Source organism: Pseudophryne corroboree, chromosome 1 (genome assembly GCF_028390025.1).
Source record: "Pseudophryne corroboree isolate aPseCor3 chromosome 1, aPseCor3.hap2, whole genome shotgun sequence".
NCBI classification, from domain to species: Eukaryota; Metazoa; Chordata; class Amphibia; order Anura; family Myobatrachidae; genus Pseudophryne; species Pseudophryne corroboree.
The window spans coordinates 1117246423-1117264824 of NC_086444.1; the positions used below are offsets into that span (position 1 = coordinate 1117246423).

Consider the following 18402-nt stretch of genomic DNA (forward strand, 5'->3'; position numbering starts at 1 on the left):
ATATATATTAAAATGCTATAAGGGAAAAACACTTATATAAAGGTTGTCCCTGTATAATATAGCGTTTTTGGTGTGTGCTGGCAAACTCTCCCTCTGTCTCCCCAAAGGGCTAGTGGGGTCCTGTCCTCTATCAGAGCATTCCCTGTGTGTGTGCTGTGTGTCGGTACTTGTGTGTCGACATGTATGAGGACGATGTTGGTGAGGAGGCGGAGCAATTGCAGGTAATGGTGATGTCACTCTCTAGGGAGTCGACACCGGAATGGATGGCTTATTTAAGGAATTACGTGATAATGTCAACACGCTGCAAGGTCGGTTGACGACATGAGACGGCCGGCAAACCAATTAGTACCTGTCCAGGCGTCTAAAACACCGTCAGGGGCGTTAAAACGTCCTTTTACCTCAGTCGGTCGACACGGACACTGACTCCAGTGTCGACGGTGAAAAAACAAACGTATTTTCCTTTAGGGCCACACGTTACTTGTTAAGGGCAATGAAGGAGATGTTACATATTTCTGATACTACAAGTACCACAAAAAAGGGTATTATGTGGAGTGTGAAAAAACTACATGTGGTTTTTCCTGAATCAGATAAATTAAATGAAGTGTGTGATGATGCGTGGGTTTCCCCCGATAGAAAATTATTGGCGGTATACCTTTTCCCGCCAGAAGTTATGGTGCGTTGGGAAACACACCTTAGGGTGGATAGGGCGCTCACACGCTTATAAAAACAAGTGGCGTTACCGTCTCCAGATACGGACGCCCTCAAGGAGCCAACTGATAGGAGGTTGGAAAATATCCTAAAAAGTATATACACACATACTGGTGTTATACTGCGACCAGCGATCGCCTCAGCCTGGATGGGCAGCGCTGGGGTGGCTTGGTCGGATTCCCTGACTGGAAATATTGATACCCTTGACAGGGACAGTATTTTATTGACTATAGAGCATTTAAAAGATGCATTTCTATATATGCGAAACTCTGGCATCAAGAGTAAGTGCGATGTCCATATCTGCCAGACGATGTTTCTGGACACGACAGTGGTCAGGTGATGCAGATTCCAAACGGCACATGGAAGTATTGCCGTATAAAGGGGAGGAGTTATTTGGGGTCGGTCCATCGGACCTGGTGGCCACGGCAACAGCTAGAAAATCCACCTTTTTTACCCCAAGTCACATCTCAGCAAAAAAAGACATAGTCTTTTCAGCCTCAGTCCTTTCGTCCCCATAATATCTGCCCAGGGATAGAGGTAAGGGAAGAAGACTGCAGCAGGCAGCCCATTCCCAGGAACAGAAGCCTTCCACCGCTTCTGCCAAGTCCTCAGCATGACGCTGGGGCCGTACAAACAGGTGCGGTGGGGGGTCGTCTCAAGAGTTTCAGCACGCAGTGGGCTCACTCGCAAGTGGACCCCTGGATCCTACAAGTAGTATCCCAGGGGTACAGATTGGAAATTCGAGACGTCTCCCCCTCGCAGGTTCCTGAAGTTTGCTTTACCAACGTCTACCTCCGACAGGGAGGCAGTATTGGAAACAATTCACAAGCTGTATTCCCAGCAGGTGATAATCAAAGTACCCCTCCTACAACAAGTAAAGGGGTATTATTCCACACTATATTGTGGTACTGAAGCCAGACGGCTCGGTGAGACCTATTCTAAATGGAGTCACTCAGAGCAGTGATAGCGAACCAGGAAGAAGGGGACTATATGGTGTCCCTGGACATCAAGGATGCTTACCTCCATGTCCAAATTTGCCCTTCTCACAAAGGGTACCTCAGGTTCGTGGTACAAAACTGTCACTATCAGTTTCAGACGCTGCCGTTTGGATTGTCCACGGCACCCCGGGTCTTTACCAAGGTAATGGCCGAAATGATGATTCTTCTTCAAAGAAAAGGCGTCTTAATTATCCCTTACTTGGACGATCTCCTGATAAGGGCAAGGTCCAGAGAACAGTTGGAGGTCGGAGTAGCACTATCTCAAGTAGTTCTACGACAGCACGGGTGGATTCTAAATATTCCAAAATCGCAGCTGTCTCCGACGACACGTCTGCTGTCCCTAGGGATGATTCTGGACACAGTCCAGAAAAAGGTGTTTCTCCCGGAGGAGAAAGCCAGGGAGTTATCCGAGCTAGTCAGGAACCTCCAAAAACCAGGAAAAGTGTCAGTGCATCATTGCACAAGGGTCCTGGGAAAAATGGTGGCTTCTTACGAAGCGATTCCATTCGGCAGATTTCACGCAAGAACTTTTCAGTGGGATCTGCTGGACAAATGGTCCGGATCGCATCTTCAGATGCATCAGCGGATAACCCTGTCTCCAAGGACAAGGGTGTCTCTTCTGTGGTGGCTGCAGAGTGCTCATCTACTAAAGTGCCACAGTTATGCATTCAGGACTGGGTCCTGGTGACCACGGATTCCAGCTTGAAAGGCTGGGGAGCAGTCACACAGGGAAAAAATTTCCAGGGAGTGTGATCAAGTCTGGGGACTTCTCTCCGCATAAATATACTGGAGCTAAGAGCAATTTACAATGCTCTAAGCTTAGCAAGACCTCTGCTTCAAGGTCAGCCGGTATTGATCCAGTGGGACAACATCACGGCAGTCGCCCACGTAAACAGACAGGGCGGCACAAGAAGCAGGAGGACAATGGCAGAAACTGCAAGGATTCTTCGCTGGGCGGAAAATCATGTGATAGCACTGTCAGCAGTTTTCATTCCGGGAGTGGACAACTGGGAAGCAGACTTCCTCAGCACGACCTCCACCCGGGAGAGTGGGGACTTCATCGAGAAGTTGTTTCCACATGATTGTGCACCGTTGGGAAAGACCAAAGGTGGACATGATGGCGTCCCGCCTGAACAAAAAACTGGACAGGTATTGCGCCAGGTCAAGAGACCCTCAGGAAATAGCTGTGGACGTTCTGGTAACACCATGGGTGTACCAGTCGGTGTATGTGTTCCCTCCTCTGCTTCTCATACCAAAGGTACTGAGAATTATAAGACGTAGAGGAGTAAGAACTATACTCGTGGCTCCGGATGGGCCAAGAAGGACTTGGTACCCGGAACTTCATGAGATGCTCACAGAGGACGCAGGGCCTCTGCCGATAAGAAGGGACTTGCTTCAGCAAGTACCATGTCTGTTCCAAGACTTACCGCGGGTGCGTTTGACGGCATGGCGGCTGAACGCCGGATCCTAAGGGAAAAAAGGCATTCCGGAAGAGGTCATTCCTACCCTGGTCAAAGCCAGGAAGGAGGTGACCGCACAACATTATCACCACATGTGGCGAAAATATGTTGCGTGGTGTGAGGCCAGGAAGGCCCCACGAAGAAATTTCAACTCGGTCGATTCCTGCATTTCCTGCAAACAGGAGTGTCTATGGGCCTCAAATTGGGGTCCATTAAGGTTCAAATTTCGGCCCTGTCGATTTTCTTCCAGAAAGAATTGGCTTCAGTTCCTGAAGTCCAGAAATTTGACAAGGGAGTACTGCATATACAACCCCCTTTTGTGCCTCCAGTGGCACTGTGGGATCTCAACGTAGTCCTGGGATTCCTCAAATCACGTTGGTTTAAACCGCTCAAATCTGTGGATTTGAAATATCTCACATGGAAAGTGACCATGATGTTGGCCCTGGCCTCGGCCAGGCGAGTGTCAGAATTGGCGGCTTTGTCTCATAAAAGCCCATATCTGATTGTCCATTCGGACAGGGCAGAGCTGCGGACTCGTCCCCAGTTTCTCCCTAAGGTGGTGTCAGCGTTTCATCTGAACCAGCTTATTGTGGTACCTGCGGCTACTAGAGACTTGGAGGACTCCAAGTTGCTAGATGTTGTCAGGGCCCTGAAAATATAGATTTCCAGGACGGCTGGAGTCAGGAAAACTGACTTGCTGTTATCCTGTATGCACCCAAAAAACTGGGTGCTCTTGCTTCTAAGCAGACGATTGCTAGTTGAATGTGTAGTACAATTCAGCTTGCACATTCTGTGGCAGGACTGCCACAGCCAAAATATATAAATGCCCATTCCACAAGGAAGGTGGGCTCATCTTGGGCGACTGCCCGAGGGGTCTCGGCTTTACAACTTTGCCGAGCTGCTACTTGGTCAGGGGCACACCCTGGCTGAGGAGGACCTGGAGTTCTCTCACTCGGTGCTGCAGAGTCATCCGCACTCTCCCGCCCGTTTGGGAGCTTTGGTATAATCCCCATGGTCCTGACGGAGTCCCCAGCATCCACTTAGGACGTCAGAGAAAATAAGATTTTACTTACCGATAAATCTATTTCTCGTAGTCCGTAGTGGATGCTGGGCGCCCATCCCAAGTGCGGATTGTCTGCAATACTTGTACATAGTTATTGTTACAAAAAAATCGGGTTGTTATTGTTGTGAGCCGTCTGTTCAGAGGCTCCTACGTTTGTCATACTGTTAACTGGGTTTAGATCACAAGTTATACGGTGTGATTGGTGTGGCTGGTATGAGTCTTACCCGGGATTCAATATCCTTCCTTATTGTGTACGCTCGTCCGGGCACAGTATCCTAACTGAGGCTTGGAGGAGGGTCATAGGGGGAGGAGCCAGTACACACCACCTGATCCTAAAGCTTTAGTTTTTTGCCCTGTCTCCTGCGGAGCCGCTAATCCCCATGGTCCTGACGGAGTCCCCAGCATCCACTACGGACTACGAGAAATAGATTTATCGGTAAGTAAAATCTTATTTTTTCTCCTGCACATTCTCTATCTTCACCATTGTCCATCTTTATTACCCCCTAATTATCTCCTGCTTCTACACCCACCCCATTCTCTCTGTCTCCCTCCCTCTGTATATCTCTCCTTTTTTCCCTCTTTCATTCCCCCTCGCTCACCTGTCAATTGTCTAGTTATATAAACAAATGCCAGTATGGAACATTAGCGATTTAATGATTTATTTTCCCTCCTGTCATCCTGCAATCTTTGTAGACTCCAATAAACAGTTACATTCTCAGCACATACATAAAAATTGTTAAGTAAGCATTAAACATACTTAGCTGGACGGTAATTACATATCCGTGTTATCACAAGGCAGTAACCCCTACACTGCATTATCTTTCAAATGATGTATCCCATTAATGGTTATTGTCTGGTGGGTATCCAGACTCCAGATCGACACCACTTAGGTCGACACACCTTAGGTCGACGCCTGAAATAGGTCGACATGGACAAAATGTCGACATGGAAAAAGGTTGACGTGAGTTTTTCACATATTTTTTCAATTGTTGAACTTTTTCAGACTTTACGATCCACGTGGACTACAATTGGGAACGGCAACCTTGCCCGAAGCATGGCGAGTGAAGCGGTGCACTAATTGGGGTTCCCGGTCACATTACGGAGAAAATTACACAACAAAAGTAAAAAAAACTCATGTCGACCTTTTGTCAGTGTCGACCTATTTCAGGTGTCGACCTGGGGTGTGTCGACCTAAGTGGTGTCGACCCTGAGTCCCAGACTCGTCTGGTGACCATTGTTTTGTACAGACGGGGAATGCGCTAAAAGAGCCCAATCTCGCCTGTACTGGCATATACACATTCTGGTGCACTCCTTTTAAACAGGGGTGCTCTTTCAAGTGGTGTGCCCCTTTAGTATGGCCTGGGGATCATATGTGAGTACCAAACAATGACACCCAACCCAATGTGTATAAATAATATTGCTGAAAACTTTTTTTTTTTCAAGATATTGGGGGTGCAAGGTGTTTGGGGTTCTGTTCTCAAGGTCTCTCCCATGTCCCTTCCGCTACTGTTTTTGTGTAACTCGCAATGCGCATGATCCACACCCAAGCGCAAGAAAAACGGGCAGTGCAGAACCATATGAATTTCAGTTGCATCTGCGCATACAACTTAAGAGGTGTACCGAGGTGTTCTCATGTCCATGCAAAGTTCTGTGAGGGTGTGTTGGTGCAATTGCTGTCTAGGTATAGTGGTACATGCTTGTTTCCAGATGTAATCTATTGCATACAGTGTAGTCTTCTCTGATGGTGGTGATTGCAGGTATCAAACCATACTACTCCGCATACAGGCAAATACTGTATACACATTTCTCCTGTCTGTGCACACAGTGCAGAGCACGCAGGTTTTCGGTTCAGCTCCCTATACATCTGTAATCCTCCAGCATTCTGCATAGTAGAGCCATTTGTATTTATGTAGGTGTGTGTGTATGTAGGTGTGTGTGGATATGCTAAAATAATCTTAGAAGTCACCAGTAGTATATATTTTCCCTGTATACGTGAAAGGTGTTGAGTGCAGCCGCAGTGGTCACCTTTCTCCCACCCTGAGCAAGAAGCTGATCTCTGTACTCTGTCCAGGAGGGAAACATTCTCCAAATGAAGAGAAGCAATAGAACACGAGGACATGCACTGAGACTGGAGGGGGGGGAGGTTCAGGGGAAATGTAAGGAAAAATGACTTCACAGAAAAGGTAGTATACAAGTGGAACAGCCTCCCATCAGAGGTGGTAGAGGCTAAGACAGTAGAGCAATTTAAACATGCAGGGGATACACATAAGGATATCCTTACAAAGAAATAAGGATCAAATAAGGTTTGAGTTAAAAAATATTGTAAAAAACGGGGCAGACTAGATGGGCCAAGTGGTTCTAATCTGCCGTCACATTCAATGTTTCTATATCTTCAAAGCAGTGTGTCCTTTTGCTGCATTCTAGATTGTATATGTGCGATTTCTTGTTAGATGTACTTCCCGAACAACAACTGCCCTGAGAACTAAGTAACATATCGATCATGTGCTCAATGTTTAAATATTAATATAAGTATCCATTACACGTAATTAAGTCTGACCGGCTCCAGTAACCCAGAATAACCCTCTGTTATTTCGTCATTCATTCATTTCAATACATCCATGCTTAAGTCCATACATGTAAATTGTGGTAGAGAGGGTTTCTGACCGGCTTCTGTGATGCTGATATAATAATTGTTGGTGCCTTTTATCTGTATTGTGGTGTAAGATGGTTAAAAAAAGAGGGAGAGAGGGAGAGAACGAGAGAAAGCCAAAAAAAAGCTGTGCCTGCAGAGATGCTGCATGTGAGTTGTGCTTTCATTCGTGGGTATAGAGGAGGGGGGAGGCGTTGAGCATCTGAGAGACTTTAATGAACGCTGTCAGTGTCTTTTGGAAGGCAATAGTCACAGGCAACAGAAGAATGCTGCGGAGAGTCCAGTGCGTTGTGTCTCCTCGTGTGTCTGTGCGAGGCATCTCCTGCATGGCTTCAGGTGAAAATGATTAAATGCCGGCATTCTGTTAAATATTATTTTCATTCTTCTCGGTTCCCATGTTCGCCTGCAGCTGGTCCCCTTCATTCTAGCAGGTTGAATATGTAGATCTTGTGTGCGTACAGCATTTCTTCCCCCGGTTGCCTAGACAATCATTGTCTCTCTATGAGAATGTCTGGTACCCGCAAAGACTTTGATGTGAAGCAGATCCTAAAAATCAGATGGAGGTGGTTCGGGCATCAGGCGACACCTATTAGTGGGATGCATCAAGGAGATTTTCTGAATGGTGGCCAGAGCCTGGTGACTGAGGACAGAAAGTTTCCAGACCCAAGTAACCTCTCGTTACCCTTGCCGTCACTGGGCTGCACGAGAGCTAGCAATCAGGAGTCCCGGGATCTGGTTCCGTTCCCCATGGCAGCTGCCTCAGAGCACACTGCCCCCTCAAGCGAAGTGGCAGCCGGTGCCTGTGAAGCAGGGCACTGCCTGGGCAAGACTGACGCCGAAGATGGGGCTAGTGAGGAAGACATTGACTCGGAGAGCAGTTCCTGCAGGTTAGAAATGCATTTCTGTTATTTACAGTGCCCAGTCTTACCCAAGGGCAGAGGATGTCTCTAGAACATGGGTTCTGCCTGCCTGATACAATCCCTGTATTCACCGTCACCGTCACAGTGTGGGAAGTTATTATTATAGTGTTAACTTTTTTTTTTCCTTTTTTTTTTTTTTTTTTTAATAGCGTGTAAATTCTTTTTTTTACATTTTGGCAAATTGTAATTATTATTCCTAATTGTAATATTGACAATTTGAGTATTTTGTTTTATTTTTGCCTATATTAGTAAACCGTAAAAAATGTGACTCACGTTTTCGAATGAGAATGTAGCCATATTTTTACATATTTGAAAACCAGGCTTAGGTCTGGTCATTGATGGGGTGCCGTGATACCCAATCTAGCTATCTACTACAAATCATTGCTGGTTCTTAACACTGTTGATTGCACATATGGCGGCAACATGGTAACTCACTAGATTGTTAGCTCTTCAGAGCAGGGCCCTCTTTCCTCTTGTTGTCAAAGCCCTCTTCTCTAAACATTTCACTCACAGCCCTCTCCTACTCTGCGACCATCTTTACCCGCTTTTTCTCCTGCTGGAAAAGGCCCATCTCTATCTATGGCCGCCAGCCCCAAGTAGTACGATGATTACTCCCTTGCTACTTACATCCTAGCTGTATTATGTTTTGAGAATTGTGGTGCTCTTTGTTACCTGTACTCTATTTTTGTTATTTGTTTATTTACTGCAATGTTAAGTTTTGTTTCCCGGTCCTGTCTTGTGTACGGCGCTGCGAAACACTTGTGGTGCCTTATACATAAAATGTAATAATAATTTATTTAAAGGGCGCCCTGGTACACCTTGTTGGTCTGGCCAGCACACGTAAATGTGCACAGCCTACTTACCGATCCTCCGATGCACCTCTCCAACCTGAAAGAACATCTGTGTTTGTGGAAGGGGGAAAGATCTGTAAATGCACACAGGTGTAAACTTCACATTGAGAAGTGGGGACAACAGAAGAGGAGATTTTGCCCTGTGCTTCCAAAATTTGTGCCCCATGTAAACAAGGTTCACTGTCTTACCGTACCACAGCTGAATCATTTTGAAGTGACTGCTTTGTGATGAATGTTTGGTTAGCGTGCAGATTGCCTTCTCCACTGATGCACTCCTAACTGGCTTTATGGTTCCTGTGGCTTTTGGCAAAAAGAAAGCAGTAAACTGTAGTCAAGTCAATTGCAAATTTGCGATCACTTCATCATGAGCCATTTGGGAGTCTTCTCTGAATACTTGCCAGCGACTCGCTAGACTGCCTCTATACATAGTTTATCTACTTCCGAAAAATGTTCTGTTAATCATTTGGCAACAGTTGCTTTGTTTGTATTCATTATTCACTTGAAAATGTACTTTCTTTAAAGTGGATCTTCTCAAAACATGTACCAGCAATATCATTTTTGAGATAATGGTACTATGTTTTCACGTATAAACTGTATGCTTGACTGGTACAGATTTTTCTTTAATACATTTGCCCTAAAACCCTGAAGACCTTCACTTTGTATATAATTATTTGTATTTTACATACACAAGGGAAATAGGGAGTAGTATCATTATTTACTGGTTGGGAAATCACTTTTCATAGTAATACTGTAAAGATCCGACTTAGAACACTTCATTATTTATAGCAGTGTTTCTCACACTTGGTCCTCAGGACCCTAACAGTTCATGTTTCCAGACCACCTGTCGATCATTAGAATATGTCAGATAACTGTATAGCGTATGCTCAACTTATGTGACAGATCATCTGCCCGACCTGGCTGGTTGGAATGAAAATCCAGTAATGGATGGGAGCAAATGACAATCAACCATTTGCTCCCAAACACCGGAACATGGACAAAACCTGTCGTTCAGACAAATTGGTTAAATCACGGATTTTTGTCCAGTTTCCAGTGTTTGGAAGAAAAATGGTTGATTGTCATTTGCTCTCATCCATTACCGGATTTTTATTCCAGCCAGCCAGATGCCCAGCTTTAGGAAGGAATGTGTGACCGTAATTAATACACCTGTGCACCAGCTGTGTGGGCTGGAAAATTAGAACAGAGGACCGGTAATGAGAAACACTGAACATACAGGTGACATGCTTCCTGTAATTGATGCCTGTTCTGTTTTCCAGATGCAATCACATGAAAGAATGCATGTGTCTGTGTGTAGATATAAAATAAAATATATACTGTAAGTGTTAAACATTATCTTACTTCCCACAAAATATATGTTTTTTTGCTTTTCCAACATAAATGTGTGAAATCAGTTTTCAGAGAAGCGTTTGTGCTTGTGATAAGAATTCAAAGAACTCTGTGATCATTCTGTCCTATTGTATCTTAACCACTTCTGCTTTTATTCCGATAAAGATAAAGGGGGGAAATGTAATAGGGTGTGAGACCAGAAAGTGAGAGATTTTGGTAAAATTCTCCTGGGGTTTTTTTTTTTTTTTTAAAGTGGCAATCGTTTACATGGTAAAATCAACCTGGTTTTGCCATAAAAATTATTGCCACTTTAAAATTTTTTTTTTAACCAAAATCTCTCACTTTCTGATTCTCACACCCTATTACATTTCCCCCCAAATTGTTTTATTTTTTTTCCCATGTCCTGGAGTAAGAGAACAGAGGTTGTTGTGAGAAAGCGTTGATCTTATTGATGACTACCAACCCCCAATTAAAAAACAAAACAAAAACTTGCCATCAAACTGTTTTGAACCATGTAGCAACCAGTAGTGAAATGTTCTTATAGTCCCACTGATGGAATCACAAGTGACATTGTCCTGTCTGCACAATATAATAAGGATCTGTATTTACACCTCTGACTTAGGTGTAGAGCAGTGACATGCGGTGGGGTGAGGCAGAGCCTTTCCTGTCATACTAACGTTTGTGCAAGAGTTTTGACTGAATAAAGTATATGAAAAATACAAATAATTTGTTTTAAATATCTTGTTTGCATTATTCTAATCACTTTTATAGCCAAAACTTTGGAGTAAAAAGTCTAAGGCAGGTGAGGCAGTCTATCTTTTTAGCACATCTTTGATCAAAGCTCACCAAATTATCAGGAGTTTATAATGCTGCACCTGTGTATAATGCCCACATGTACCCTTTGACTCGTATATTGCATGTAAATCTGGCTCTGGGGCTAGCCAGTGCCTCCTGAGCCATTTACCTCACCACACGTCCCTGGTGCAGAGTAATGCCAACGCAGCTAGTGATCCAATGTTGTCATCACACTGTCAATGCTGCAGTCACCCTAGATGCCAGGTTCTATGAAAGTTAGTGGTTCTATGGTAGAGATATGTTTATGTCTAGCCAATCTGCACCCTTCTTGTTCCTTTATATAATTGTTCTTAAAGGTTTTATATGATAGTGTTCAAGTGTTAGATCTGGCAACAATATATACATTTGTGTTTCAAATTGGCATCCTTTTCATTATGCTATCCCCAAACACTTCCTGCGTGAGACAATAGCCTCCTCACAGGCACGTCTTTGCTCAGAGGCGGCTATCTGTAATGTTTTATTGTTACATTTGGAAACAATTATACATATATTGTACAGTGCCTGCATTCTTAGGGAAATTACATTGCACATGTTTGCATATTACTAGTAAATCTTCTACATCTATGCACTAGTTCCATGGTTTTGTCTTGCATTTGGGACCATATTAAGTAATACATGCTCATGCTCTAATTTTATCTTTCATCGTATACTGTACAGTCCTTTACTATGTGATAAATGCCATGAAATGCCCTTTAATTGGGCAAAAGAATTAGCCACAAGAGTTCTACAGAACCTCAAAGGCTAATACATGGCAGGATATTCCACCATGGGAATCTTGCTGGTCACGGTGCAAGCAAAAACAAGTGAGATTTCTGAATCGTAATAGCCAGAGATACAGTAGGTGCGTCTGCCAATCACTGAGTTGAGTCAGCACCTAATGAGCCAAGCTCTGGCTTTACTGACTGGGTTATAATAGGGCAGATGTATTATGCCTGGAGAAGTGATAACGCACCAGCCAGTCAGCTCCTAACAGTCAATTTACATATTGAAGCTGATTGGCTGGTGTGTTATCACCTTGCACTTATCACTACTTTATCACTTCTCCAGGCTTAATACATCACACTTCGGAATTGGGGAATAATTCCACCAAGTCCCTATATAATTAACAGGCGTAGGCAATGGTCAAAGGGATTAATGATCTACATAGAATAATTCATATGGAAAGACAAAAAATGGAAACAAAACAAGTGATGGTTAACTCTCCACAAACATCCCTGAACGCTTACAGCTTACAAATAACACACACTATGCAGTATATCGTTCGTACAGCTGACAATATATACCGCCCCCTCTATCGGCTCGTGTGTACACGCGCTATGTCTGTAGCCACATACCACATTGGCTGTGCAGCACAGCGGGCGGATGCTGGTATATCTCGCAGGTATATACAGATGTAGCCATGCTCATCTTTGCTGCAGTATGCCAGGCTGCTTGGCATGCCAGGCTGCGACTATTCGTAGCCGGTGATCACTCCATTAATTCCTAATGGCGTTGCCTTTTAAATGATTGCTGCTTTAAAACATTCTCCAGACTTGCCAGGAAGTTGCTAATGCCTACAATTCGCAGGATGTTACAGTTACCCCAAAGCGCAGTTTCCCAACCTCTGCTATTACTATCCAGGTATTAAGGATATCCATGCTCAAGTCCAGATGGTTAAACCAAATTGACTGAGGCACTAATTAAGTCACCAGTGTTCCAGCATGGATATCCTTAAACCTGGACTGTAATGGCGGAGTTTGGGAACCTCTGCCCAGGGCCGTAGCTAGACATTTTGGTGCCTTGGGCTTAAAAAGCAATGGCGCCCCCCTCCCCATATTTTTCAAACAGGGACGTAAGGTGAGCCCTGGCGCCCAGTGAAAACACTTGCTATGATGCTCCTTCCCACATGAATATATATATATATATATATATATATATATATATATATGCACGCACACATTTTTAAATAAGGCTCAGTGGCAAAGCAGTTAAAGACGGATATTCTGGCCTGTGTGAATGCATTGTATTCTCCTGACATTCCACTCTGTAACCTTAGCAATACAATGTATTTACAGTTTGCTATTTGTGTTATCCGTGACAGTGATTCTGAAACAATAATGCCAACAAAGAGATTTAATTATTCACAGTGTATGAGGAAGGGATTTCTTGATCACCAAATATGGCTGTCTGTAGGCTCTGAAGTTGTGTCTGAGGACAGCTAAGTATAAACCTCCAGGAGCGGCTCACTACTTTTATATTTTTTAGTGTGTGAGGGACAGAGGGATCAGACTGGCAGAGTGAAATAGATCTGTTCCCTCATTAATAATAATTTTCATTTTATTTGCGTTAAAGTAACCTCACTCTCCCGTATCGCTGTGTTATGTTTGTGCATTTACCTTGCCTCTCTCCTCTGCAGTATGTGTTTTTGGGTTAAATGTGTCAAACAGTGACAAGAATGTAGAAGTGGAACAGTGGAGAAATTGCCCATATCATCCAGTCAGCATCTACCTATCATTTTATAGAATGTACTTTATAAATGCTACCTCAAAGCTTATTGGTTGCTATGGGCAACTTCTCCACTGGTCCACTTCTCCATTCTTTTCACTGCTTGACATGTCAACCCCATAATTTGGCACAGTGTAAATAGAAAACTATGCAAACAATGCCTTTGTTTCCACTGTATATTGTCTTCCTCACAAAGCATCTGCACAGAGCGGATTGCCGGTGACCATTTATCCTGCGGTAGGGAAAGTTACGAAACCTCTATCTTGTGGCACACCTCTACTCTCTTCCCTTTTATCCTTCCTGATTGACAGGTCCTGAAACAATAATAGAATTAGAAAAGAACAATGTATATAAAATTTTTAACGTCTATTAAATAAAAAAGAGAAGCATAAGGTAATATGTACATCAGTCTAAAAACCCACAGTAATATTAACATCATTTCTCTAACGTCCTTGATGATGCTGGGACTCCGTAAGGACCATGGGGAATAGACGGGCTCCGCAGGAGATAGGGCACTTTAAGAAAGCTTTGGATTCTGGGTGTGCACTGGCTCCTCCCTCTATGCCCCTCCTCCAGACCTCAGTTTTACACTGTGCCCAGAGCGAGATGGGTGCACTGCAGGGAGCTCCCCTGAGTTCTCTGCCTAGAAAGCATTTTTGTTCGGATTTTTACAGGGAGCACTGCTGGCAACAGGCTCCCTGCATCGAGGGACTGAGGAGAGAGGAGCAGACCTTCTTAATTGATAGGCTCTGCTTCCTCGGCTACTGAACACCATTAGGTCCAGAGGGGGTGAACACAGGTTCTTACTGGGCGTCCACCCCCAGAGCCGCGCCGCGCCGCCGTTCTCCTCACAGAGCCAGAAGAAACGAAGTCAGAAGACGTCTCAGGCGGCAGAAGCCTTCAGAGCTTCACTGAGGTAACGCACAGCACCGCAGCTGTGCGTCATTGCTCCCATACACCTCACATACTCCGGTCACTGTAAGGGCGCAGGGGGGGCGCCCTGGGCAGCAATATAACACCTCTCTTATGGCAAAAGACAATATACATGTACAGGTGGGCACTGTACATGTATATAAAAGAGCCCCCGCCATTTTTTTATAACTTTGAGCGGGACTGAAGCCCGCCGCCGAGGTGGCGGGGCTTCTCCGTCAGCACTCACCAGCGCCATTTTCACTCCACAGCACCGCTGAGAGGAAGATCCCCGGACTCTCCCCTGCTTACACACGGTGAAGGGGTGTTTAAAAGAGAGGGGGGGGGCACATCATTGGCGGATAACATATTATGCAGCGCGGCTGGGGAAAACATTTTGTGTTGGTCTCCAGGGTCATTGCGCTGGGGTGTGTGCTGGCATACTCTCTCTCTGTCTCTCCAAAGGGCCTTAAAGGGGATACTGTCTTCAGAAAAGAGTTTCCCTGTGAGTGTGAAGTGTGTCGGTATGCGTGTGTCGACATGTTTGACGAGGAAGGCTCTCTTAATGTGGAGGGGGAGTGCTTGAATGTCATATCGCCATCGGCAGCGCCGACACAGGAATGGATGGATATGCTGAATGTCTTAAATGCAAATGTCAATCTATTGCATAAAAGGTTAGACAAGGCAGAAGCTAGGGATCAGTCAGGTAGCCAGACCATGCCTGTTCCTGTGGCGCCAGGACCTTCGGGGCCTCAGAAGCGCACCATATCCCAGATCGATGACACAGATACCGACACGGATACTGACTCTAGTGTCGACTATGAAGATGCAAAATTACAGCCGAAGGTGGCAAAAGGTATTCGGTACATGATTATTGCCATTAAAGAGGTTTTGCATATTACTGAGGAACCCCCTGTCCCTGACACGAGGGTACACATGTATAAAGGGAAAAAGCCTGAGGTCACCTTTCCGTCCTCATTTGAGCTGAGCGAATTGTGCGAAAAGGCTTGGGAATCTCCAGATAGGAGACCACAAGTTCCCAAAAGGATTCTTATGGCGTATCCTTTTCCACAAACGGATAGGATACGATGGAAATCTTCGCCTAAAGTAGACAAGGCGCTGACACGCTTATCCAAAAAGGTGGCACTGCCTTCTCAGGATACGGCTTCCCTCAAGGATCCTGCTGATCGCAGGCAGGAAATTACCATGAAGCACATTTACACTCATTCAGGTACTATTGTTAGACCGGCTATGGCGTCGGCCTTGGTTTGTAGTGCTGTTGTGACATGGACAGATTCCTTATCTACGGAAATTGACACCTTAGATAGGGATGCCATTTTAATGACCATAGAGCATATCAGAGATGCTGCCTTGTATATGAGAGATGCTCAAAGAGACATTTGTTTATTAAGCTCCAGAATAAACGCTATGTCTATTTCTGCTAGGCGGCTTTTGTGGACCCGACAGTGGACGGGAGACGCTGATTCAAAGCGGCATATGGAGTCCTTGCCTTACAAAGGGGAGGAGTTGTTTGGAGACGGCCACTCGGATCTTGTCTCTACTGCTACGGCGGGTAAGTCAAATTTCTTACCTTATGTTCCCCCGCAGCATACAAAAAAGGCACCTCATTATCAAATGCAGTCCTTTCGTTCCAATAAGAGCAAGAAGGTACGGGGATCGTCCTTTGTTGCCAGAGGAAAAGGCAAGGGAAAAAGGCTGCACACAGCTAGTTCCCAGGAGCAGAAGTCCTCCCCTGCATCTGCAAAGTCCACCGCATGACGCTGGGGCTTCCCGGGGGGAGGCAGATCTAGTGGGGGCTCGTCTTCGGTTTTTCAGCCACGTCTGGGTTCGCTCGCAGGTGGATCCCTTTGCATTAGAGATTGTTTCTCAGGGATACAGGCTGAATTTCAAATCGGCTCTGCCGGCTTCCCCGTCAGAGAGGGAGCTAGTGTTGGCAGCAATCCAAAAATTGTATATTCAACAGGTGATTGTCACAGTTCCTCATCTCCAGCAAGGAGAGGGATATTACTCAACCCTGTTTGTGGTCCCGAAACCAGACGGTTCGGTCAGACCCATTTTAAATCTAAAATCCCTGAACCTGTACTTGAAGAGGTTCAAGTTCAAAATGGAATCACTCAGGGCGGTCATCGCCAGCCTGGAAGGGGGGGATTGGATGGTGTCCCTGGACATAAAGGATGCTTACCTTCATGTTCCGATATTCCCCCCTCACTAGGCGTTCCTGAGATTTGCAGTGCAGGACTGTCACTACCAATTTCAGAGGTTGCCGTTTGGGCTTTCCACGGCCCCGAGAATTTTCACCAAGGTAATGGCAGAGATGATGGTGCTCCTGGGCAGGCAGGGTGTCACAATTATCCCATACTTGGACGATCTCCTCATAAAGGCGAGATCTCGGGAGAAGTTGCTGGACAGCGTGTCTCTGTCCATGAAGACGTTGCAGTTACACGGCTGGATTCTCATTATACCGAAGGCCTGATTCTAGACACAGACCAGAAAAAGGTTTTTCTTCCGATCGAAAAGGTTCAGGAGCTCATAGCCCTGGTCAGGAACCTATTAAAGCCAAAAAAGGTTTCAGTGCATCATTGCAAACGGGTTCTGGGGAAGATGGTAGCTTCATAGGAGGCCATCCCCTTCGGCAGGTTCCATGCGAGGACTTTTCAATGGGACCTCTTGGACAAGTGGTCCGGGTCCCATTTACAAATGCATCAAAGGATCACCCTGTCTCCCAGGACCAGGGTATCTCTCCTGTGGTGGCTGCACAGTGCTCACCTACCTAGAGGGTCGCAGGTTCGGCATTCAGGACTGGGTCCTGGTGACCACGGACGCAAGCCCCCGAGGCTGGGGAGCAGTCACACTGGGAAGAAATTTCCAAGGTCTCTGGTCAAATCTAGAGACTTGTCTCCACATCAACGTCCTGGAGTTGAGGGCCATATACAACGCCCTGCGTCAAGCGGAGGAATTGCTTCGGGACAAACCGGTTCTGATTCAATCAGACAATGTCACGGCAGGGGCTCATGTAAACCGCCAATGCGGAACACGGAGCAGAGTGGCCATGGCAGAAGCGACCAGGATTCTACGCTGGGCGGAAGGCCATGTAAGCGCACTATCAGCAGTGTTAATCCCGGGGGTGGACAACTGGGAGGCGGACTTCCTCAGCTGGCACGACCTGCATCCGGGAGAGTGGGGACTTCATCAAGAAGTCTTCGCACAGATCACGGGTCGGTGGGGACTGCCTCAAATAGACATGATGGCGTCCCGTCTCAGCAAAAAGCTAAAGCGATATTGCGCCAGGTCAAGGGACTCTCAGGCGGTAGCGGTAGACGCTCTGGTGACACCTTGGGTGTTCAGATCGGTCTATGTGTTTCCTCCTCTTCTTCTCATACCCAAGGTGTTGAGAATAATAAGAATAAGCGGGGTCAGAACAATCCTCATTGTTCCAGATTGGCGACGGAGGACTTGGTATCCGGAGCTGCAAGAGTTGCTCACAGAAGATCCGTGGCCTCTTCCTCTAAGGCAGGACCTGCTGCAACAGGGGCCCTGTCTGTTCCAAGACTTACCGCGGCTGCGTTTGACGGCATGGTGGTTGAAAGCCGGATCCTAGCGGACAAAGGGATTCCGGAGGAGGTCATTCCTACCCTGATCAAGGCTAGGAAAGACGTGACGTTGAAACATTATCACCGTATATGGCGAAAATATGTTTCTTGGTGTGAGGCCAGAGCTGCTCCTACGGAGGAGTTCCATTTGGGCCGTCTACTTCACTTCCTTCAAACGGGAAAGGTCCAAATTTCGGCCTTATCCATTTTCTTTCAAAGAGAATTGGCCTCTATTCCTGAAGTACAGACTTTTGTGAAGGGAGTGCTGCATATTCAGCCTCCCTTTGTACCTCCGGTGGCGCCTTGGGATCTTAACGTGGTGTTACGTTTCCTCAAGTCACCTTGGTTTGAACCACTCAAAACAGTGGAGTTGAAATACCTCACGTGGAAAGTGGTCATGTTGTTGGCGTTAGCTTCGGCAAGGCGTGTTTCAGAATTGGCGGCTGTATCACATAAAAGCCCATACTTGGTTTTTCACGTCCTCAATTTCTGCCAAAAGTGGTCTCATCTTTTCATGTGAACCAACCTATTGTCGTGCCTGTGGCTACA

At 45.7% G+C, this 18402-nt stretch overlaps 1 protein-coding gene across 4 annotated transcripts in view; it reads left to right on the forward strand.

Moving 5' to 3' along the window:
• Positions 1-18402, forward strand: part of KLHL5 (kelch like family member 5) — a 191533-nt gene that overhangs the window by 80481 nt on the left and 92650 nt on the right. Inside the window, exon 1 of one of the 4 annotated variants that reach the window (XM_063922692.1) lies at positions 7112-7766. The exons of 1 other annotated variant lie outside the window; for it this stretch is intronic. In XM_063922692.1, coding sequence (XP_063778762.1) covers positions 7381-7766 — 386 coding nt within the window. In that variant the 5' untranslated portion in view covers positions 7112-7380. Of the gene's footprint in view, positions 1-7111; positions 7767-18402 lie in introns of those variants that run through there. 2 more of the 4 variants (XM_063922674.1, XM_063922683.1) reach the window with 2 other exon arrangements.